Genomic DNA, 24,820 nt, shown 5'->3' with positions numbered 1-24,820 from the left:
AGATCAGCTTTGCAGGTTGGAGCCTTGTCATGGACCATTTTCTTCAGCTTCCACCAAAGATTTTCAATTGGATTAAGATCCGGACTATTTGCAGGCCATGACATTGACCCTATGTGTCTTTTTGCAAGGAATGTTTTCACAGTTTTTGCTCTATGGCAAGATGCATTATCATCTTGAAAAATGATTTCATCATCCCCAAACATCCTTTCAATGATGGGATAAGGAAAAGTGTCAAAATATCAACGTAAACTTGTGCATTTATTGATGATGTAATGACAGCCATCTCCCCAGTGCCTTTACCTGACATGCAGCCCCATATCATCAGTGAATGTGGAAATTTACATGTTCTCTTCAGGCAGTCATCCTTATAAATCTTATTGGAACGGCACCGAACAAAAGTTCCAGCATCATCACCTTGCCCAATGTAGATTTGAGATTCATCACTGAATATGACTTTCATCCAGTCATCCACAGTCCACGATTACTTTTCCTTAGCCCATTGTAACCTTATTTTTTCTGTTTAGGTGTTAATGATGGCTTTCGTTTAGCTTTTCTGTATGTAAATCCCATTTCCTTTAGGCGGTTTCTTACAGTTCGGTCACAGACGTGACTCCAGTTTCCTCCCATTCGTTCCTCATTGTTTGTTGTGCATTTTCCATTTTTGAGACATATTGCTTTAAGTTTTTCTGTCTTGACGCTTTGATGTCTTCCTTGGTCTACCAGTATGTTGCCTTTAACAACCTTCCCATGTTGTTTGTATTTGGTCCCGAGTTTAGACACAGCTGACTGTGAACAACCAACATCTTTTGCAACCATTGCGTGATTAGTTACCCTCTTAAAGAGTTTGATAATCCTCTTCCTTGTTTCAATTGACATCTCTCGTGTTGGAGCCATGATTCATGTCAGTCCACTTGGTGCAACAGCTCTCCAAGGTGTGATCACCTCCTTTTTAGATGCAGACTAACGAGCAGATCTGATTTGATGCAGGTGTTAGTTTTGGGGATGAAATTTACAGGGTGATTCCATAATTATTCCTCAGAATTGAGTGAGTCCATATTTTTTTTTTCCCTCTGCTTGGTCTAAAAAAGTAACCGTTACTGACGGCCACAATTTTTTTTCATGATTTTATAGTGTTTTCTTAAAGCCAGAAGTTGCCATTTGAAATGACTTTAGTTTAGTGTCATGTCTGTGATCTGCTTTTTTGTATACAAAATTAAACAACTGAATGAACATCCTCCGAGGCCGGTGATTCCATAATTAATTAGGGGTTGTAAAAGACCCATATACTAATGGTAATAACAACATTGTTATCACACTTAAGCATTTTATCAGTAACCTGATACATTTTGCTAACAAAAGCTTGATAGCCATACAATTTGCCAAGATATGGTAAAATATTGCATTGTGTAGCATACTTAACATACCAGACTTTACGTAAAGCCTTCCTCCACACACAATACAGATTTACAACTTCATTATGGGGCATTCACACCAACGCCACAATTCGATCCATCGCCGGTGTGTCTCTCTGCTTGGGCAGAGCCTTCGCTGCAAAACTCGTGCCCAATTTGCTCCAGTGCGTCATCAAAGCTGACAAACGTTGCTTCACAACATCCTCATGAAACGTTCCCAATTTGGGGAGTTTCATCACTTGCTGCAGGAGCTGTGTCTGGATGATGGCCGCTTTCAGCGGTACTTCTGCCTCCCCAGGACCCAGTTTGAGGACCTCCTATCCCGTTCGCGCGCGCACATACGAACAAAGAAAAAAAAAAACTGGCTGCGGATGTGGTTCCTCACTCTCTCTCTCCCCTCAAACTCTCATCATTGTGTTATAACCAGTCCACATTTGTTTTATTATGCATCTGTGTACAAAATAAAATTATCTTCACGGATGATTTCATTTGCGCGCACATGTAAACAAAGAAAAAAAACAGCGCATGTGGAAAAAAAAAAAAAAAACGGGTGCTGTTCGCTCTCCCCTCAAACTCTGTGGGACATAAGTACTGCTCACGGCTGGCTGCTAGACACAGGACATGTCCACATCAAGTATAAACTCCAGACACCTTCACATCACTACATATCCAGTCCCTGATTGGTCATTGTGGCGCGACAAATCAAATTAATTTTATTTATATAGCGCCAAATCACAACAACAGTTGCCCCAAGGCGCTTTATGTTGTAAGGCAAAAGCCATACAATAATTACAGAAAAACCCCAACGGTCAAAACGACCCCCCTTTGAGCAAGCACTTGGTGACAGTGGGAACGGAAAAACTCCCTTTAACAGGAAGAAACCTCCAGCAGAACCAGGCTCAGGGAGGGGCAGTCTTCTACTGGACTGGTAAAAAGGACAAGATGAAAAAGTTCTGATTTTTCAACTTGGGGAGGAGGGCGACGATATAAAGCGCCAATTGCTCAAAATCACTTCATTCACGTCCGTTGCGTGGCTTGAACTTTTGTGGCGCCACAACAACATCCTTCCATAGGGATTACATGGCAACCTGTCGCTGCCGTCGCTCGCGTTGCATGTGGTGTGAACGCGGCTTTAGAGTATAAGAAAGGATCTGACTACCGTATAAAGAAGTACAATATTTTTGAAACAACTCATTCCTAATATGGAATTGCCATTTTTAAAATCCGCAAAGAACATGTTACAGTGGCGATTCAAATCTGCCACACATTTATCAGCAGGTAGGCTAAAATATCTTCATCTTTATATTCTTTGTACTTTGACATTATTACAAATATAGAAGGATCTGATGGTCTGAAATCACAAGTTCTGCAGCACTCATACTAGGTGCAAGTAAGTTGACATCATCCACATAACCAAATGCACCAGCATAGACATTACCCATATGACAGCAACACCCTGACTTTGCAATTTGTTTATTTAAACCATCAATGTAAACACAAAACAAAATTGGGGATATGGCCCCACCCTGCTTAACACCATTTGTAATTGTAAAATATGAAGAATATGTATTCTCCAATGTAACTCTTAGTTTTGACTGAGGTACATATTTAAAAGAAATCTACAATATGTTGGACATACACTTCTATCAATTAATTTTCTAAATAACCAACAGTAGTTGACCTGGTCAAATGCTTTACTGGCATCCAACATAAGCCCCTAAACATGTGAGCCGTTAGTAACATAGTACGAGACAGTCTCAACAACCATAGCGGTTCACAAACCATCCTTGGACCCAAATTGCAAATTATTCTTGCATATTTACTGCTCTCTTTGAAAAGGATGACAATATCTAGCAATTTACAAACAACACTACCTAAGGTGATGGGACGAAAATTCTGACACTGTTAAGTTGAACCATTTACCTTTTGGGATGGGCACCATAGCACCATCTGACATACCATCAGGTGTAAAACCATGCTTAATCATAGCAGTATATAAAATGGAGAGTAGAACATACAATTTGTGACTACCATATATAATGTGATCTGATCTGAGGTACCATCCCTCAAGTTTTTTGACACCATCAACATCTGACACCGTAATGCTATGGACCCCATGAATACATATTGTTGGTATTACTCTCAGCACATATTAATTGATTAATTTCAGATTTTAACTTGTGCATCTCATCATTTTCATAAGGAACACTATTGTAAAGTGTATTAAATTTGCTTGCAAAAAGATCAACAATATTTTCCTCACCTACTGCATCATCAACCTTACTAGGATATGAACATTTTCTGCTTTTTTAAAGACCTAGCATGCTTGTACAAATTTAGGCATACTTGATGGCCACTGTATCAGCCATCTTATCACACTTGATCTCAGCGTCCTTCCTCACAACCATCTTATACGCCCTGTGATACTGTGCTCTAGTCTTTCTCCTGAGATCAGCAATCACACCTTGGCTAGGATGACCATTATTAACCCACGTTATGCCAGAACAGTGAAGCTTTGAAATACCTTTTAACATATTCAGTCTAACCTGGTAACACTTTTACATGCTTTTTACATTTACGGGTTGGAATACACTTACTACTTGCTTGTAAGAGAACATCGCAATGTTGTGATACAAAGTACTGAGATCATCACAGTGTAAATCACAAAACTTATGACATAAACCGCGTGAGTAGGTAAATGCAGAGAATCTAACAAAAGATCTAGCTCATTATGGTAACCTTGAATGTGCTCATCAGTTGCACTATTCCACAGTCACATTGGTATTATAATCAGTGTTTGCATTAACAACTGAGTGATAACCAACATCAAACTGCAATGTACATAAAATCTATGTACAATGTACATAAAATCTATAACACATTTTATATCTAATATAGTAATCTAAGCCTCTGCAAATAATATGAATAGCTTCCCTTTTATTTACATTGAATTGATTTTAATTATTAAAATGTACATTATTTTAAAAAAAAGGAAAGTATTATTTCACTCAGTAAAAAAAAAATACAAATATACATTATCCCAAAATATTTGTCTGCAGAATCATGGGCTCGTTGTGATGAATTTTGATGGGACAGTCAATAATTATTGGTGACTGGAATATAGGGTGTCGGAAAAAATCGATTCACGTCCGAATCGTGATTCTTATTTGTTCCGATTCTGAATCGATCCAAAATGTCCAAGAATCGATTTTTAAAAAGCATTTTTTAAACATTTTCTTGCTAACTCGCTGCGTGTACTGTTTGTCAGGCAACGGCTTCCGTACTACAGCGTCCCCGTGATTGGGGGGGGGGAGGATCCCCACGTACTTCAAACACTCGTGAGCTGCAGTTTAGCATGGCGGACGAAGAGCTAATTCAGCCAGCACCATCTTTGCTGAAGGCAAATGTTTGGGCGCATTTTGGATTTTATTATTTGCTGCGTAAGGAGCTTGACATGACTTATGCAGTGTGCAAAATCTGCAAAATGAAAGTCAAGTACTTCGGAAACACTTCAAATCCGCAAGCCCACATGCTACGCTATCACCCGGAGCTAAAAGAGCGGAGCAGCGGCATCTGCCGACTACTGATCAGCGCTTCACTAAACTGCCAGCCAACTCTGAACAAGCAAAGCAAATAAGTAAATTTACGTCTAGAATCACTTGATTAACCTTGTAAAGCTGCATTTTCTTAAACATAAACATTTTTAAGTAATATAACTATTTCTCAGAGCTCTTTGAATCGAAAATCGATTCTGAATCAAATCGTCACCCCAAGAATCGGAATCGAATTGAATCGTGAGTTGTTGAATGATTCACATCCCTACTGGAATAGCATTAACATTGCTGCCATGTATGTTGCCCAGGGTCAAGGTTGGCATCAATGAATGAGTTGTGAAATGTGGTGTAAAATGAATTCTCGATGGATGTAAGTCTAGTTCAAATCAGAGCCTTGGTTTTATTAGAGAACTGTCTGAGTCCACATCTTTAAAGGTTGCCAGCTGATGACCTTAATACTTCTTTACTATATGATCAGTGACATTCAGACTTGATGAAAATGCTGTGTTTCTTAAAATATATTTAAATTAAGCTGTTCATCAATGTTGGTACTGTATATAGTTTTGTTTTGGCTATATCAATTTTCTTTTTGTTTTGTGGTTGTTGAGCTGGTGAATGTGATAAAATGTTTGTTGATTATAAACTGAAACAAAGTAATGGATTTTAGAAACGCTTAATTTGTTTTACACTGGCACAGATGGCATCCCCAGACATGCATAAGGTTTCGTGTCTGCCTGCCTAGGCAGCCCCACGATGTGAGGATACCCTTTTCCATAGATTGCTGTTGGCATGTGTTAGGAACTAGGACAATAACGTTGGGTAGTATTACAGTTCAAGTATTGTTTTGATGTTAAATCATACATCAGTGCGGTCAGCTTCATACTTTGTGTAAGTGTCTGACTTCCATAAATGTGGTATAAATTTCTATGCAGATGACCGGTTCCGCTCTGTGATAGACGATGCATGGTGGTTTGGGACCATTGTCTGTCAGGAGCCCTATCAGCGTGAATATCCTGACAGTCTCTTCCAGTGCTTCAAAGTCAGGTAGGAAAATGGATAAGATGTTGGGACAGGATAATTCTGATGACAGTGTACTTGTAATGCCAACAAGCACTACCAGTTACTGCTGTAGATATAGATAGAATGGCTACTTCTAATGCCAGATTAAAAAAATTGCAGAAGCACTACCAATGGCTGGTGCATGCTTAAACAGTTTGATCACCCTCTGTCATAAACCCCCACTTTGAATAAGGAGGGGGCATGCCTGGAATTATTTATTTTCCAAATGTGATACGACAACATTGAACATCTCTCTTGTGTGTTGATTCTACAACTGTACAGTTGATGATAATCTGGGCCCATTTTAACATTTTCTTGCCCTTTCTAAACCTAATTTACAGGATTTTTACACAAATGAACATGAACCATCAGCACAATTAAGATGGATCCTCTTCAAGAGGAAACAAAAACTTTTCTACAGTATTTTATGAATTTGTTAATTTTCCTTTTATCTCTATTTTCATTTTGAGTGGGCTATTTGTTTGATATCTTCTTAAACATTGCTAGAGTCTGACTGCTGACATTGATCCAGAGTACTCAGCTTTGTTCCAGATTACCGATCTTTGATCCTTATGTTTGATCCTAATGTCTGACTTTTGATCCTGATCACTCATATTTTATCCTTTATTGCTGATTTTTCAACTTCTCCAAGGAGGCTACATTTTCATTGCCATTTGTCAATTGTGGCTGCTTTGATCCTGTAGTCTGGATCACTGAGGATCAATGATGAGGATCCACCCCTTGATCAGCAGGGCCAGAGATCAAAGGCAGATTTAGGATTAAAGATCAAAGGCAAGTTCCATTCATTGACTGGGATAGGTACCTAAATTTAATTAACTCTTCCTTCCTTATAAACCAACAGCAATAAAAATGTAAGCTCCTTGGTGTAAGTAAAAATGTAAAATCTTGTCTAAATACAACCCAGATTTGTTATAGATTTCATGATAGCATACCACTGCCTCTCACCCTATTTCCTTTGGTCTGAACCTCACCCCCGTGTCACCTGAAATCAAATTTTGTAGTTTTAAACAGCTATAAGTGGACAACAGTATGTGAAGTATTGTGTATTAATCCTCAAATATTTAAACTTTGTAGTTCTCTGACACATTGCTGAATAATGACCCACTGAGTTAGGTTACATCATTAACTACAACCCCTGACAAAAATTACGGAATCACCGGCCTCGGAGGATGTTCATTCAGTTGTTTAATTTTGTAGGAAAAAAGCAGATCACAGACATGACACTAAAGTCATTTCAAATGGAACTTTCTGGCTTTAAGAAACACTAAGAAATCAGGAAAAAAAATTGTGGCAGTCAGTAACGGTTACTTTTTTAGACCAAGCAGAGGGAAAAAAATATGGAATCACTCAATTCTGAGGAAAAAATTATGGAATCATGAAAAACAAAAGAACGCTCCAACACATCACTAGTATTTTGTTGCACCACCTCTGGCTTTTATAACAGCTTGCAGTCTGAGGCATGGACTTAATGAGTGACAAACAGTACTCTTCATCAATCTGGCTCCAACTTTCTCTGATTGCTGTTGCCAGATCAACTTTGCAGGTTGGAGCCTTGTCATGGACCATTTTCTTCAACTTCCACCGAAGATTTTCAATTGGATTAAGATCCGGACTATTTGCAGGCCATGACATTGACCCTATGTGTCTTTTTGCAAGGAATGTTTTCACAGTTTTTGCTCTATGGCAAGATGCATTATCTTGAAAAATGATATCATCCCCAAACATCCTTTCAATTGATGGGATAAGAAAAGTGTCCAAAATATCAACGTAAACTTGTGCATTTATTGATGATGTAATGACAGCCATCTCTCCAGTGCCTTTACCTGACATGCAGCCCCATATCATCAATGAATGTGGAAATTTACATGTTCTCTTCAGGCAGTCATCTTTATAAATCTTATTGGAACGGCACCAAACAAAAGTTCCAGCATTATCACCTTGCCCAATGCAGATTCGAGATTCATCACTGAATATGACTTTCATCCACAGTCCACGATTGCTTTTCCTTAGCCCATTGTAACCTTGTTTTTTTCTGTTTAGGTGTTAATGATGGCTTTCGTTTAGCTTTTCTGTATGTAAATCCCATTTCCTTTAGGCGGTTTCTTACAGTTCGGTCACAGACGTTGACTCCAGTTTCCTCCTAATTCGTTCCTCATTTGTTTTGTGCATTTTCCATTTTTGAGACATATTGCTTTAAGGTTTCTGTCTTGACACTTTGTCTTCCTTGGTCTACCAGTATGTTTGCCTTTAACAACCTTCCCATGTTTTTGTATTTGGTCCAGAGTTTAGACACAGCTGACTGTGAACAACCAACATCTTTTGCAACATTGTGTGATGATTTACCCTCTTTTAAGAGTTTGATAATCCTCTCCTTTGTTTCAATTGACATCTCTCGTGTTGGAGCCATGATTCATGTCAGTCCACTTGGTACAACAGCTCTCCAAGGTGTGATCACTCCTTTTTAGATGCAGACTAACGAGCAGATCTGATTTGATGCAGGTGTTAGTTTTGGGGATGAAAATTTACAGGGTGATTCCATAATTTATTCCTCGGAATTGAGTGAGTCCATATTTTTTTCCCTCTGCTTGGTCTAAAAAAGTAACCGTTACTGACTGCCACAGTTATTTTTCCTGATTTCTTATAGTGTTTCTTAAAGCCAGAAAGTTGCCATTTGAAATAACTTTAGTTTTGTGTCATGTCTGTGATCTGCTTTTTTTTCGACAAAATTAAACAACTGAATGAACATCCTCCGAGGCCGGTGATTCCATAATTATTGCCAGGGGTTGTATTTTTTTTTTTTAAGGAGGTGGTTAAGTATGGTTTACATACTATACTGAGTATATTGAAATAAAATTGTAATTTCTCAGGAGTAATAAACATCTGTAGCTCTGAGCTTTACAGCAATAACTTAATTTGTTTTAAATTTTTTAATGAGTTACAAAAATGCTTTAAACAATTGTGAAGGTTTTATGTGAGCTGAACTGTATTTATTTACAGCACGAATTCAATGTTTACATATGGTAAGAGGATTCAGAAAACTTGGAATACAGTATCATTTGTCTTCACACTAGCTGGGACAATGGAGAGCACGAGAAACTCAGTTCTTGGGATGTGGAACCCATTCCAGATGATGGTAAATAGCTTTTCTATTACACACAGTTATGCATAAGGGTGTTTGTTCAAAATCAAGGGTCATGGAAAGGGAGTCACTTTTGGTCTAATGCTGATTTCTTCTCATGAAGGTAGTTCACCGACAGCAAGATCACTTGGTAACCTAATATTGGTTTGTTGATCAAATTTTAAATACCATTAAAATTAGCAGTCAGGTCTGTGGAAGTGTTGGGTAAGAAGAAACACTTGGTTGATCTTGATAATTTAAGATTTTAATATTTCAATCCATTTCCCTACACTGACAGAGCAGCTATGAATAAAGTCAATTTGTGTAGCTACTGTTCCAGATATTACCCACACATCCTTCAAAACCTGATCTGAAGTGTTCCAAATACAATACATCCTAGAACACACCTGGGCATTTTTCGGCCCACTGGCCGTATCCGGCCCTTTGGCTGACTCGGACCGACCTGCAAATACCTGGAAATTATAGTATAAAATATTTACTACTCTATCAAGTTAGTGTTGCGGGTGACCTTTGTCTACCTCCCAGCCCGTTTGTGGCTGCATGCGTGTGTCCTCCGGAGTATTGCAGATCCTGGTACAAAGTGATCGCCACACAGCCTGATATTGCACCATTGCGTAATGCATACCACACAGCCGCACAGCCAGGCACGGCACCATCGTGTAATGCCAGAGATTGGCACAGAGCGATTACCCTGTGCTACACAGCCTGGCATGGTGCTATCGCATAATGGCAGAGCCTGGCACGGGGGGATCACCCCGCACCATACAGCGTAGCATGGCGCCATCACGTTCGCCACACAGCCTGGCATGGCGCCATTGCGTAATGGCAGAGTCTGACACAGAGCGATCACTCCGTGCCACACAGCCTGGCACGGCGCCATCACGTTCGCCCACGCGTGTAATGTCTTTAGAAAGCTAAGAACCTCCTTGTTCCAACAGTAAGCTTCAGTTTCAACAGTATATTAAACTCAAAATGCATTTTGGGGTCAGTGTGACTGAAAATGATCACAAATGTAATGAGTTAGAATGTTTCACATTTTGTTCACTGTTGTCTTGGAAAATTAGGTAACTTTTTTTTTTTTTTTCCCCCCCCCCGCACTGCCTAATCAGGACATCTAGTTTGTCAAAACAATGCTATTTACTGCTTTTTATATAGGAATGAAACTATTATTGTGCAGACTTGAGTTTAGCCTTTTGGCCTGGCCCTCCACAATATTTTCTTTCTCATTTGGCTCCTTGCAAAAAATAATTGCCCACCCCTGTCCTAGAATGTAGACATCAGAGACACAGGAAACTGGAGAATATTGTAAAATGATGCTTAGTCATTAAATGAGGTGTAAAACACTGCTGGCAGAGAGGTATCACTGCTTGTTGAATATGTTTACTGTACAGCCCAGCAGCCAGAAACCGTAGGAGCTGCATTTCTGTGACAGCAGAGGAGATGAAGGAGCTGATGTACAAACCACTGGCTGTAGAGTGGGGAGAGAGGAGCAGGGATGACGAATGTGAACGCATCATTGCTGGCATTGACCAGGGTCCTCACTCTTGGTGTGTAGACTTTTTTTGGAAAATTGTTCCCTAGATTAAGGTTCATTCAGTCTGCATTTTTCCTGGCTGCTTATTAATAACTTTGTCACATGTTCACAGTATGTTTACACATTGTTAGAACTGAAAGGGTGAGGGGGAAAAAATATATTGCTGTTAAGGAATGGGTCAGCAAGTGCAGCCATCATTACCAATTCTTGTGTGGCCTGGTGCCACACAAACCATCTATAGCTCAACACCTCGAAGACAAAGGACCTGCTCATTGACTTTGAGAAGTCCGGACCAAGTCCTCGACCAGTTCTGATTAAGGGAGCTGAGGTTTAGGCTGTGGATTCCAACAAGTGCCTCGGGCTGTGGCTGGACAGCAAACTGGACTGCACAACCCACAGCAACCACCTGTACAGGAAGGGATAGAGCGGGCTGTACTTGATGAGGTTGTGGTCGTTTAACATCTGCAGGAACTCCTGTGGATAGTCTACCAGTCTGTAGTAGCCAGCGTCCTCTTTTACTCTGTGGTGTGCTGGGGGAGCAGCATATCCAAGGAGGACACATCCAGGCTGGACAAACTGATCAGCTCTGTGGTTGATAGGAAGCTGGACTCGCTGGTGACGTGGCAAAGAAGAGAACACTGGACAAACTGCTGGACATATTGATGATGTCGGGTCACTCTCTGCACACCGTCATCAGCAACCAGAGAGCCTCTTCAGCCACAGACTGCTCCTTCTCCAAGTGCAGGACCAACACTACTGCAAAAACCTCCTTTATTCCCTCAGGCCTATCAGACTGTACAGCTCCTCCTCAGGAGAGGAGGAGTAACAGGAAGACAGAGATGGGAAGGAGAGGAACAGTACCTCTCAAATGTTTGCAGAAGTACATAGTCCCTCCTAATTGAGACTGAAGTAGTAAAAGTGGATCATAAAGGAAGTGACGTATTTAAGTACTACTAAGTACTAAGATAAAAGGTAAAAAAAAAAATTAACTTGTTTTCTCAAATGTTTGACGATGAAATCTGAGCAGAAAGTATAAAATGTAAACACGTAAACCGGTGCATATCTTTGCATCATTAGTGCCCATTATTTGAAGGTGATGATCTCGAAGTTATATCAGTAGGCTGTAACAAGGGGATCCTTAGGTGATTTTCTTGTCTGATGGGGATTTGAACCAAATGGCCTGTGGACACAGACATCGTGGTGTCGTTGAATGTGAGGTACATTGCAAAGCTCTCTTGTGTGCTTCAGATGCAATAGTGCTGTAACCATGCCATTTAACTCATTGTAGTTTTTTTGTGAGAAAGACCAATCTGTCCACATCTGGCTTAAATGTGACTTTCTTACTTAATCTCAGTGCCCCGTGTCAGTACTTTTTAAAAAGAAAAAGCACTAGGGGAGTGATGGTCTAGTGGTTAAGCATTTCGCCTTGAGACCAGAGTATTCTTGGTTGAAAACCCAGCCTGACTGGAAAATAACTAGGTCCCTTGGGCAAGGTTCTTAATCCCCTCATTGCTCCGTGTGTAGTAAGTGCCTTGTATGGCAGCAACCCTGACATCGGGGTCAATAGCAGACATTATTGTGAAGCGCTTCGAGCATCTGATGCAGATGGAAAAGTGCTATATAAATGCAGTCCATTTACTTGTATGGGCTACATCTCTGGAACCAGGCCTGTTTTTCAATGTGACTTTGAATAAATTCAATTTGATGAATGGTTTGACTTTGTAAGGGACAGGATTACAATAAGAACCAGGTAGAATAACACACTCCTCATTTTGGTTTCTCTGACTACAATAAGTAATCTCTCATGCAATGTTTTGTTTTAATTGTAAGATTTTAAAAATCAGCAGACTGTAGACAACTGCAAAAACAAACTTGTGAGGGTACAAGTTTGTTACATCTCATTCTTGCCTAAAAAGGTGCTGCAGTATGACACTGCACTTTTCTGAAAAGTTTTGAGAAAGCGCTGGATGGGACCACACAAAAAGCTGAAACAGTGTGAAAAAAGATGCTGGGCACAGTGCTTTTGTGTTGGGGGGGCCACATGCTCTCCATTCTCTTTTAGAGAAAATGAAAAAAGATTAGCACAAAAAAAGTGCTTTATGGGCACATGTCCATGTTAGAGCTTTCCATATCAATAAAATTGACAAGGATCATCATAGAAACTGACATAAACTTGATCACGGTCCCCTGTTCGAGATGGTTTAATTGTCCGGCCTATCCTACTATCGGCCTTGTGTCAGTAGGCGAGTTTACTTACCCTTCAAATTTTGTCATTTGAAGTTGTGAAATGAAAATACAGACCTGTGTATTTTGAGGAAAAAAAAAAAACCTCATATTGCAAAAAATATTTTTGTTTTCATGAGGTCATTTTTCAAGGTATTTGAAAAAGCCTTGCACAAAAACTTCAATGGAAATGCTTTCCGCTATTACAGGTTGCATGCCATACAGAAAAGGTCACATGACATCCTAAAATACATGGCATGCTACATGTGGACAGAAGAAAAGATGGGCAGCTTCTTAAATGTTAGATGGGGCTGCAGCAAGAGTGGCTTAAACAAATCAGTGGCAACATTTAGCAGGATGTATGCACCGTCACCATGACTATTGGAATGATGGTTATTGTGATAGGGACACCCAGCAATTGTATTCCATCAGTTGATGGAAACAGTCATTTTACTATCATGTTTTGTCAGCATTCTGAAAAAAAATCTAAGTTTTTTGCAACTCTGTTATAAAAACATAGGCAGTGACAGTCAGCTGTGCCCATCTTTTCCTCCAGAAGACCCTTGTCTTTGGGCAGATCCTATCCTACCTTACTAACGTCTGATAGTGGTTAAAGGTTTGTTGCTTTCAGTTTAAACTGTCAGAACACCGAGCTTCTTGTCAATCGGCCAGTCCTTCATACACAATCAAATTTGTTTTGAGATGTAGACTCTTCACTGTTTCTCCTGATCAAAACTGTACAAAACCTGGTTCTAATTAACAACTAGCTAAATGTCAGTAAACATAGCTGCTCTCTTACTAGATCACACAGATAAACTGTGTGATTTCAGGAAAAGTTTGACTTTACCCACCTGATACAGACTCAACAGTTGGAGGTTAATTCATTGTGCTGGCAACTGAAAAATGCATTTTTTAAAATTTAAATGAATGGATGCCATACCATCAACCACTTTGAAGTGCTTGCTTTACTCTGGAACCTATCAGTGCTTATTAGGTCAATGAGAATATTGCAAGAGGGAAAAGTGTGGACAGCTGTTGACAACTTTTGTTTTTTTCCTTCAACATGTATACAATTAGAATAGTATATATAGCAAGAATCATTGTACTGCCTCAAACAATGTTGGTTGTTGAATTTACAATGTTGTCTGACGTTGATTATACGGTGCGTCCAGAAAGTATTCACAGTGCTTCACTCTTTCCACATTTTGTCATGTACAGCTTATTCCAAAATAGAATAAATTCATTTTCCCTCACAATTGTAGTCACAACACCCAATGACATGAAAAACCTTTTTTGAAATTTTTGCAAATTTATTAAAAATAAAAGAAATCACATAAGTATTTACATAAGTATTCACATCCTTTGCTCAGTACTGTGTTTATGCATCTTTGGCAGTATTTACAGCCTCAAGTCTTCTTGAATGTGATGCCACAAGCTTGGTACACCTATCTTTAGGCAGTTTTGCCCATTCCTCTTTGCAGCACATCTCAAGCTCCATCAGGTTGGATGGGGAGCACAGCCATTTTCAGATCTCTCAGAGATATTCATTTGACAGTTAAGGACCCCTTCACACACATTGTGAAGTTTGGCTGATTACAGCAAAACTGTTCGAAATTGGCGCACCACTAAACATCGTGCTGACTGGCAGGCGTACACGATCCCAGTGCAACAGTTTGTGCACGTGCCGGTGTCTTTTGAGCAGGAACACAGTGCCAGGTGAAGCACATCGCGCCACTTATGTGGCATAAATAAAAAATAAAAACCAGCTGGTACCTGTGGGACTACATCACACCGCTTATGTGGGGGAGAAGAAGAAAAAAGGAAAGAAACCAGAACTTGCCATCCACGGAATTTGTACCTGCACTTTACTGATTGCCAGCTTGACACTTTACCAAGTGAGCTATCATCGCAATCCTGTAAAAGGTGCTGAAAACTGCCTGACATCAGGAAGCACAAAGCACACGGACGCATTTAAAAAAAATAAATAAATAAAAATGACGCACCATATACAACCCCTGGCAAAAATTATGGAATCACCGGCCTCGGAGGATGTTCATTCAGTTGTTTGATTTTGTAGAAAAAAAGCAGATCACAAACATGACACAAAACTAAAGTCATTTCAAATGGCAACTTTCTGGCTTTAAGAAACACTATAAGAAATCAGGAAAAAAAATTGGCAGTCAGTAACTGTTACTTTTTTAGACCAAGCAGAGGGAAAAAAAAATATGGACTCACTCAATTCTGAGGAATAAATTATGGAATCGCTCTGTAAATTTTCATCCCCAAAACTAACACCTGCATCAAATCAGATCTGCTCATTAGTCTGCATCTAAAAAGGAGTGATCACACCTTGGAGAGCTGTTGTACCAAGTGGACTGACATGAATCATGGCTCCAACACGAGAAATGTCAATTGAAACAAAGGAGAGGATTATCAAACTCTTAAGAGGGTAAATGATAACGCAGTGTTGCAAAAGATGTTGGTTGTCACAGTCAGCTGTGTCTCAACTCTGGACCAAATACAAACAACATGGGAAGGTTGTTAAAGGCAAACACACTGGTAGACCAAGGAAGACATCAAAGCGTCAAGACAGAAAACTTAAAGCAATATGTCTCAAAAATTGAAAATGCACAACAAAACAAATGAGGAATGAATGGGAGGAAACTGGAGTCAACGTCTGTGAAGGAAATGGGATTTATATACAGAAAAGCTAAACGAAAGCCATCATTAACACCTAAACAGAAAAAACAAGGTTACAATGGGCTAAGGAAAAGCAATCGTGGACTGTGGATGACTGGATGAAAGTCATATTCAGTGATGAATCTCAAATCTGCATTGGGCAAGGTGATGATGATGGAACTTTTGTTTGGTGCCGTTCCAATGACACTTATAAAGATGACTGCCTGAAGAGAACATTGAAGATTGATGAAGAGTACTGTTTGTCACTCATTAAGTCCATGCCTCAGACTGCAAGCTGTTATAAAAGCCAGAGGTGGTGCAACAAAAATACTAGTGATGTGTTGGAGCGTTCTTTTGTTTTTCATGATTCCATAATTTTTTCCTCAGAATTGAGTGATTGCATATTTTTTTTCCCTCTGCTTGGTCAAAAAAAGTAATCATTACTGACTGCCACAATGTTTTTTCTTGATTTCTTATAGTGTTTCTTAAAGCCAGAAAGTTGCCATTTGAAATGACTTTAGTTTTGTGTCATGTCTGTGATCTGCTTTTTTTCTACAAAATTAAACAACTGAATGAACATCCTCTGAGGCCGGTGATTCCATAATTTTTGCCAGGGGTTGTACAAACATCGCTTTGTATTAAATACCTCTTATCAAGCATGCAGTACAAATATGATCCGTCTGTTCCTCTGTAAATGACCCATGGTCACTGATGCACAGTCATGAGATGACATGAATGAGAAGCAGTCTGCTCGTCTCATTCATGTCCACATCTTCTGACACATCTCCTGCCGTGCAGGTGTCCTGCTGACGCGTCTTGTGGATGGCACGCTGCAGGACACCGCTTCATGTGGAACAGGGTTCACGTGGGTGACATGACAGTGAGATCGCTTGCTGCGTGTTATGATCTGATGGTCTGTTTCAACCTGGGGGCAGCCTGTTATCTGCGCACCGTGCGCGCACGCTTGCTGCAGCCCCTTGCCTCAGTGATATGTTTTTATTTATGTCCACTCGATTATAGCAAACAGACACATGCGCATCACAGTGGTCAGTTTAGTCCATGTCCGTCCAAACACAGTACTATCCAGCTGGGATGTCCAGAATGACAGATTCCCACAGCCACTTCTGTCATAGCCACACCTCCTGTCAGTTTTTAGCGCACACACCAAAGCCACACTCATGGGGAACTTAGACAAATTTCACTGCCAACACGACAGTGGTTGTCTGCAATCTGTTGTCGTGCCAAGAGTGCGACTGGCCACACATTTTCTAAGTGCAATGCCAGCGGTGTTAGATGTTTGTGCTTGTCAGTTGGAATTTGGCCGACACCTGCCGTGAGAGGGCTCGATGGCCTCGCACCGCTCACACTCTTTCAGCTGCTGGTGTGCGCAAATAGTCATAGCAACAGGTGTACAAGGTTTTATGGCCCGGTCACATGGCACTTAACGAAGGGCAACGAAGCCCTGATGAAGCAAGAAATCTGGACTTTCATTGACTTTCGTTGGCATCGTTTAACGTTCGCACAGCTTCGTTCCTGCAGCTGGCACTTTATCGGGATTTTTAGACTGTTGAAAAATTTGAACGAAGGGCAATGAAAACCTCAATTCGTCCGTGTTTCGTTTTGCTGTCATTCTTGATTTTTAATCGTTTTAGTTTTTGTAACGTTATTGTTTAATTTGACTTCGTTCGAGCAGCTGAGTGTTTTCACACAGTGCAGAAGGCGGTTTGTGAGCGCTGAGGCTGCTGCTGCGTTCATGTACTGTCGGAAATTACAGGGCAAACTGAGCCTGTTTGCTTGGATTTTTTTTTATCTGGGTGGAGAGTCAGGTTCAATGCACTCAGGCATCTTATATAGTGAAGAATTAATCTTTTGTTTGGATACAATTAATTATTTTGCCACAGGCAACTGCCGAATTTGAAACAAAGTTGTGTAATTTCTGACGGTACTTGAATGCAGCATTAGCAGCAGCAGCAGCTCCTGCATGTGCTTATTTTTTTAATTAATATAATAATATGAGTGTAGTAATGACAATCCAGCTCTTCTGTACATGTGGGCAACGGATAGATAATTTAAATGATTATATAAAGAGCTGTTCTGTAGGGCAGAATTCACGTTGTGGATCAGCTGCAGCTGGTTGAAATAACTCCACGTGAGTCAATGCGCATTCACATGCACTGATCAGTTTACTGCTCTGATATATTCAATCATCTTTACACTTAGATTTATTCCCCCCTTTAACAGTTTTCTGTTATAAATCAATATATATGGCTTGGAATATAATACAGTGATAGATCAGTGACCACGGCACACCATTTTTTATTTACTTATTTTTTAATTGGAGCAAGATGGAGCGCGCAGCGTGTCCTCAGACAGTGTGGACTCTGATGATGGAGATGATCCCTCTTTTGTTCTTGATGAGGAACCAGACTAGGTGGCCCACCAACGTGCACACAGATCTCCACACCTTCCGTTTGCAGTTTCTCCAGGACTCAGGTGCTATGAGCTCCATTCCAGTGCAGAGTCCTGGAACTCAGAGATGCAGAAACACACTGCTCCAGGCATCTTTCATTTAAAGAGTCAAGATCGTTAGCTTCGGCTTTGTTAATTTTCTCTTTCGTCCCTTTTGCCCTGTTGCTTCGCAGGCTGTTCGGTGATAAAGGTCTTTCGTCCACCTTTTCCCAATGAATTGTGACTTTTTTACTTTTTCCCCCTTTGCTCAGGAATCGTTGTGTGCCGTGTGACTGGGCCATTAGAGGTAGCTACGACATTATACGGTTTGCATACAATTCCTGCTTCGTGTGCACTTAATGCGCAATTTGTCCAAATTCACTATGTGTGAAGGAGCCCTAAAGCAAGTTACATTGATATGAAAAGTATTTAGCATATATTTTGCCTGCATGTGTGGCAGAGCAGCAGGAAACATTAACAAGGCTGTTTTATTCCTCACAGTAAGAGAAGTTAATCCAATGACAGTTAGTGCTGATAGTGGAACTTCCCTTGTTGTACTTAAAAAATAAACCTCTGGTCTGGTGCTGTTTTAAATGGTGCAAAAAAGTTTTGAAAGGCATCGGCATCTAATCCAGTTATCGATCTCTAAACCAGTCTAATTTACAGACCAAATCACTGACATTAACACAGAATGTTTCCATAAAAAACAAACATGACCGTATACAAACTGTAAAGCCGTACTGGGTGAAAAATGATTTTAACCCTTACAAAATACAGGCAAACCTTATAGATTGACAGGTACGGGATGCTAAAACATCCTTGCAACATTTCATTTTTTTTCCATCTATTTGCAGCAGCTTGTGGAAATGTATAAACAAAATCTACATTTTGATACCCATTTCCTTGGAATGTGTATATTTTTATGTTCCCTTTAGTGAGTCATGCATATGCACTCAGTATTTGGTCACACATTTATTCAATCACAAATTTTCTACACCACTCTTCCTATCCAGGATTCTTCAACTTCAATCTTCCCATGTGTGTTTTTTTTTTTTTTTTTTTTTGGCACAGAAATTGCAGCTCCCTTCTCTGGGCCTGTGGACCTCATCCAGTATCCCTCTTACTGCACTGTCATCGCCTACCCCACTGATCTGGGCACCATCAGAATGCGACTCGTAAACAGATTCTACAGGTCAGTCCATACGGCACAACAATATTTTGGTGAAGACTGGTTAAATGAATGCTGTTTTAAAAAAAAAAAAAAAAAAAACTAAAAAAAACTCTGCTGCTTCACAGACGCCTCTCCGCTTTAATTTGGGACATCAGATACATTGCACATAATGCCCGCACTTTCAACGAGCCAAGGAGCAAAATTGCCCACTCTGCAAAAATAATCTCCAGTGTCCTCCAGAAATTTGTCAAGTATGTAATACTAATGGCTTTGACAGGTTATATTACAAAGTGTATACAAGACTTTTTTAATATTTAAAGTGAAATGAATCACAGTAACTGCAAAAATAAAATTTTTTCACTTTAAAATTTGCCTTTTTTCCCCCCTCATTTTTATAGTGATTCAAGCTGCACTGATATTATGGAAATTTACAATGCCGTTGAGGAAATGGATGATGACGAGGTAATGTTGGGTGAATCAATACAGCTGTTACCTGTAATTCTTAATCTGGTACAAGGTCTATTCAATTTGTCCATGTTGTCAGATTATTACATAATAGACTGCCAACACAGTTAATGAGTATAAACTACTTAATAGTGATTTACAAGAAAAAAAAATTGAGTCCATTTAAGTTATAACTTTTCAAATGTTCTTGTCAGACACAAGAAAAATACAGAAACTGTTTCTCTTCATTCTGTGTGATTGTATATCATTTTTTCACATTGTTCATTCACATTGCTCACATTGACCTAATCTGAATGATTATTTTAGGAAGAGGAGACAGAGGTACCTGGACCGTCCACTGGACACAGGCTACGTCAGGTACCCAAAGATATTTGATACCTTTTAAATGTGGTGATGTAAATATGGTGATAAAAGTAATTGATGGGAGTTATGAAAAGTAAACAAAGCTCACACTCTTGTAAAGATCGAATCTGGACTGAGATTTACATGGAGTTATTGATTGCTGTTTATTCAGTGCTTAGCTTTTTCCACATTGTGTTATGGTAGAGCTTTATTCCAAAATGGATGAAATTCTTTTTTTTTTCCTCAAAATTCTGCACACAATACCCCATAATGACAATGTGAAAAACCTATTAGATTTTTCCAAATTGATTAAAAACAAGAAACAAATCACATGTGCATACGTACTCAGTGCCCAAAGACAAGGGTCTTCTGGAGAAGTGCACAGAAACATTTCTGCTGCTTTGAAGATCCCAGTGAGCACAGTAGCCTCCATCATCCATAAATGGAAGAAGTTCAGATCCACCAGGACTTGTCCGAGAGCTGGCCACCCGTCTAAACAGAGCGATCGGGGAGAAGGGCCTTCGTCAGGAATGTGACCAGTAACCTAATGGTCACTCTGTCAAAGCTCCAGCATTCCTCTGTAGAGAGCGGAGAACTTTCCAGAAGAACAACCGTCTCTGCAGCAATCCACCAATCAGGCCTGTATGGTAGAGTGGCCAGACAGAAACCACTCCTTAGTAAAAGGCACACCCACCTGGAGTTTGCCAAAGGCACCTGAAGGACTGACCATGAGAAACAAAATTTTCTAGTCTGATGAGACAAAGATTGAACTCTTTGGCTTGAATGCCAGGCATCATGTTTGGAGGAAACCAGGCACCATCCCTACAGTGAAGCATGGTGGTGGCAGTATCATGCTGTGGGGATGTGTTTCAGCTTCAGGAACTGGCAGACTAGTCAGGATTGAGAGAAAGATGAATGCAGCAGTGTACAGAGACATCCTGGATGCAAACCTGCTCCAGAGCGCTCTTGACCTCAGACTGGGGAAACGGTTCATCTTTATCAGGGCATTGACCCTGAGCACACAGCCAAGATATCAAAGGAGTGGCTTCAGGACAACTCTGTGAATGTCCTTGAGTGGCCCAGCCAGAGCCCAGACCTGAATCCGATTGAACATCTCTGGAGAGATCTGAAAATGGCTGTGCACCGACGCTGTCCATCCAACCTGATGGAGCTTGAGAGGTGCTGCAAAGAGGAATGGACAAACTGCCCAAAGATAGGTGGTTTGCGGCATCATATTCAAGAAGACTTGATGCTGTAATTGCTGCCAATATTGCAACAACAAAGTGCTGAACAAAGGGTTTGACTACTTATGTACATGTAAATGGACTGCATTTATGTAGTGCTTTTCCATCTGCGTCAGACACTCAAAGCGCTTTACAATAATGCCTCACATTCACCCCGATGTGAGGGTGCTACCATACAAGGCGCTCACTACACACCGGGAGCAATGGGGGGATTAAAGGGCCCTTAGTGATTTTCCAGTCAGGCTGGGATTCGAATCGAGGATCTTCTGGTCTCAAGCCCAATGCCTTAACCACTAGACCATTACCTCCCCTAAATGTGATTTCTTCTTTTTTTTTTCTTTTTTTTTTTATAAATTTGCAAAAAATTCGAGTAGAATTTCAAGGGAAAATCAGTTGCCTGCAAAAGATTTTAACAGTGATTAATTTTGAAGATGAATGTACAAGTGTTTTGACATAATTAATACTCATCAAGAATGTAAATGCAAAATTTTGGTTTTTACCGCCGCCAAGGAGGTTGTTTTCGGTCACGTTTGTTTGTTTGTCTGTTTGTCAGCAGGATAACTCAAAAGGTTTTGATGGATTTTGATGAAATTTTGTGGAGTGGTTGGAAATGACAAGAGGAACAAGTGATTAAATTTTAGTGGTGATCCGGATCACGATCCGGATCCCGATGCTAACACGTTAGCATGTCTATGGCATTTTCAATGTTAAAAGTTAGCATTAAGCAGTTGCAGCTGTCATCACGTTCGGGTGCATTTGTTTTCAAATTGTAATATTTCTTAAATTTATTTTTGTTTATATATTAATATTCTGATTATTATATGCAATTTTAGAGAAAGAGACAAAAGAAATAGATCACTGTGCCAAGGAGGGAATCTCTTTAGGGTCAGTGACCCTATGGCCTTGTTTAGAGAAGTGTTTCATAAATGTTAAAAAAAATTCATATATTTGCAGTTTAGTTGAATAATAAATTGAATTTTGTCTCTTTGTCTCCATGGTGTGTAGATGTTATGGCGTCAGTGACCCCATGGCCTTGGCGGAGGTTTGCACTCTGAGTGCTTCTAGTTGTTCTTATTTTTCATGTGTTGAATTAAAATGGCTCTTATTGAATGCTTCAGCTTTGCAGAGATGATTCATTAATCTGGCAGGTGTGGCATATGAAGATGCTGATCACACAGCATGATTATTGCACATGCTTTGGACTAGTCAAAATAAAAGGCCACTCAACACTCACACAACACAATTCCACACATTAATCTTTTTTTAAGACTTCCAACTGCCAACCATGTGTAACTATGCCAGCCAAGGACTGCTACATCCAGCTTCTTCACCTAATAAATGTCATTTTTCATTTTGGTGATGGTCTAGTGTTTAAGCGTTGGGCTTCAGACCAGAGGGGATCCTCTGTTCAAACCTACCCAGACTGGAAAATCACTAATGCCCCTTGGGCAAGGTCCTTAATCCCAAATTCCTCCTGGTGTGTAGTGAGCGCCTTGCATGGCAGGACCCTAACATCAGTATGTGTCTGTTTTAGGAATGGGTGAATATGAGGCAGAATTGTAAAGCACTTTGAGCTTCTGATGCAGATGGAAAAGCACTATATAAATTCAGTCCATTTACTAAATGTGTGTTAATGAGCACTCCACCTTTTGCAAAGACAGTCCATTTATCCAGCAGGTGTGGCACAATAAAATGCTGATTAAACAGCATGATTACTGCAGAAATGTGGCCTGGTCACATTTAAAGCCTATTGTGCATTGTGAAATGGCAAGGGAAATGAACCTATTGTGTGCATAGAAAACGTCTGCAATATTTTAATTCAATTCATGAAAAAGGGGCCAAACTGAAAGTGCTGCATTTCCATGTTTTGAGGAAAAAAATGTTCTATAAATGTACAAACAAACCGAATTTGAAGTTCAAGCATAAAGTGGTGATTATCTTTAACTTGTTAAGAAATTGTTGATGCAACTTCATTGTCAGACTGTTAAGGATGTGAAAAATAAAGGTTACCATAATATTAGTGTCATAATCCTGTTTTATTGTATTTGAAGCGCACGGTGGAGGTGTTGCCAGACAGAGATGCCTGGAAAGATCAGTGCAAAAGTCTGCTCAACTACATATTTGAGTGTGAAGACTCGGAGCAGTTCAGGCAGCCTGTGGATCCTGAGGTCTACCCAGTAAGTTAAAGGCAAAACGTGCAATAAATTTTACATGCCATAAAAATTATGCAAATTAATTAATGTGACTCCACAATCCTGGCACATAGAAACTGTTTTGTTAGGAGCCCCAATTATTTATAAAATATAAAGCCTTAAGCCTTTTGTTTTGTGCACCCCCAAGGACTACCATGACATCATTGATACACCAATGGACTTTGGAACAGTGAAAAGGACCCTGGAGGAAGAACGCTATGACAACCCAATAGAGTTGTGCAAAGACATTCGGTTAATATTTGCCAATGCTAAAGCCTATACACCAAATAAACGTTCCAAGGTACGAGAGTAATTCAAGTCTTTGGGATGATAGAATATCTGCACATCACTGTATGAACTCTAAGTCGTCAGGAGCTGATCATCTTATGGTTAAGATTTTAAGTTTTAACCTCAGACTTCATACAGAAGCTCATCTGAACCATGATTTCTGTATCCTGTTACATTCTAGATTTACAGTATGACCTTGCGGCTCTCTGCCTTCTTTGAAGAGCGAATCAGAACAATCATATCTGACTACAAAACAGCTGTCAAGAGCAGTGACAGACTCCGTCGCAGTCAGAGGTTCAGAAAGAAAATGCAGCTGCAGCAGCAGCATTATCAGCCTTCCACTTCAACAAGGTGACTTTTACTTTTGCCTCTTATCAGCTAATCTCATCAAAATTGGGGCATCCTATGCACCCCATAGAAGACATGGTAAAATATGATTTAAAATATTTTTAGTTTGTTCTTGCTAACTGCAGTATTGTTCCAGCCCACTGTATACTGGAAACTCTTAAGCTTTGACTTGTCAACTTGGGAACACTTGAGGGTTTAGGGGTCAAACTGTGTGGAGTGCATGCACCTATGTCCACCTTCTCATTTAAAGTTTTGGTTTCCTCTTCTTTCAAGTCAAATGAAGGCTCCCATCAAAACTCAGGAAAAAGTCGAGTCGATGTCAGTGACCAAGTCTACCTCAGCCGAAGTGTCTGTTGCAGAGACGGCCAGGAGGCGTCAAAGCAGCAGGTCAAACCACAGCTCCTCGGAGGAGAACTCCGGCTCCAAAGCTGCTTCATCAACATCAGGTAGGTTTGAGACTTACCTTGTTTTAGTAGGTGGTTTAAAAATAAACCTCTTCATTTAACAAGCAAAATTCTCCTTCACACTATGTATTCATAAATTTGAAGACGGTAATAATAACTTATGACATATATAATAAAACATCAAATTTCTGACTAGCGTCCTGTTGTGTGGCTGAGGTAAATTAAAAATGTTTTGCCTGAGTGTCCTTTGATTGTCTGGTATTGATTCCCTGTAGGGCAGAGATCTTCAACTCATTC

General features: G+C 40.0%; 1 protein-coding gene across 1 annotated transcript in view; it reads left to right on the top strand.

The window, feature by feature from the left end:
- The window catches only part of brwd1 (bromodomain and WD repeat domain containing 1), a 119,863-nt gene that overhangs the window by 82,359 nt on the left and 12,684 nt on the right, over window positions 1–24,820 (top strand). The window contains 12 exon segments of the mRNA XM_034168077.1: window positions 5,899–6,010; window positions 9,118–9,179; window positions 10,577–10,600; window positions 10,603–10,719; window positions 19,141–19,261; window positions 19,366–19,491; window positions 19,639–19,702; window positions 20,012–20,062; window positions 23,343–23,468; window positions 23,632–23,784; window positions 23,953–24,122; window positions 24,393–24,565. Coding sequence (XP_034023968.1) covers window positions 5,899–6,010; window positions 9,118–9,179; window positions 10,577–10,600; window positions 10,603–10,719; window positions 19,141–19,261; window positions 19,366–19,491; window positions 19,639–19,702; window positions 20,012–20,062; window positions 23,343–23,468; window positions 23,632–23,784; window positions 23,953–24,122; window positions 24,393–24,565 — 1,299 coding nt within the window.

This window comes from Thalassophryne amazonica, chromosome 4 (genome assembly GCF_902500255.1).
Source record: "Thalassophryne amazonica chromosome 4, fThaAma1.1, whole genome shotgun sequence".
Taxonomy (NCBI): Eukaryota; Metazoa; Chordata; class Actinopteri; order Batrachoidiformes; family Batrachoididae; genus Thalassophryne; species Thalassophryne amazonica.
The sequence above is the reverse complement of the archived record's forward strand: the minus strand, read 5'-3'. Positions and strand labels throughout refer to the sequence as shown.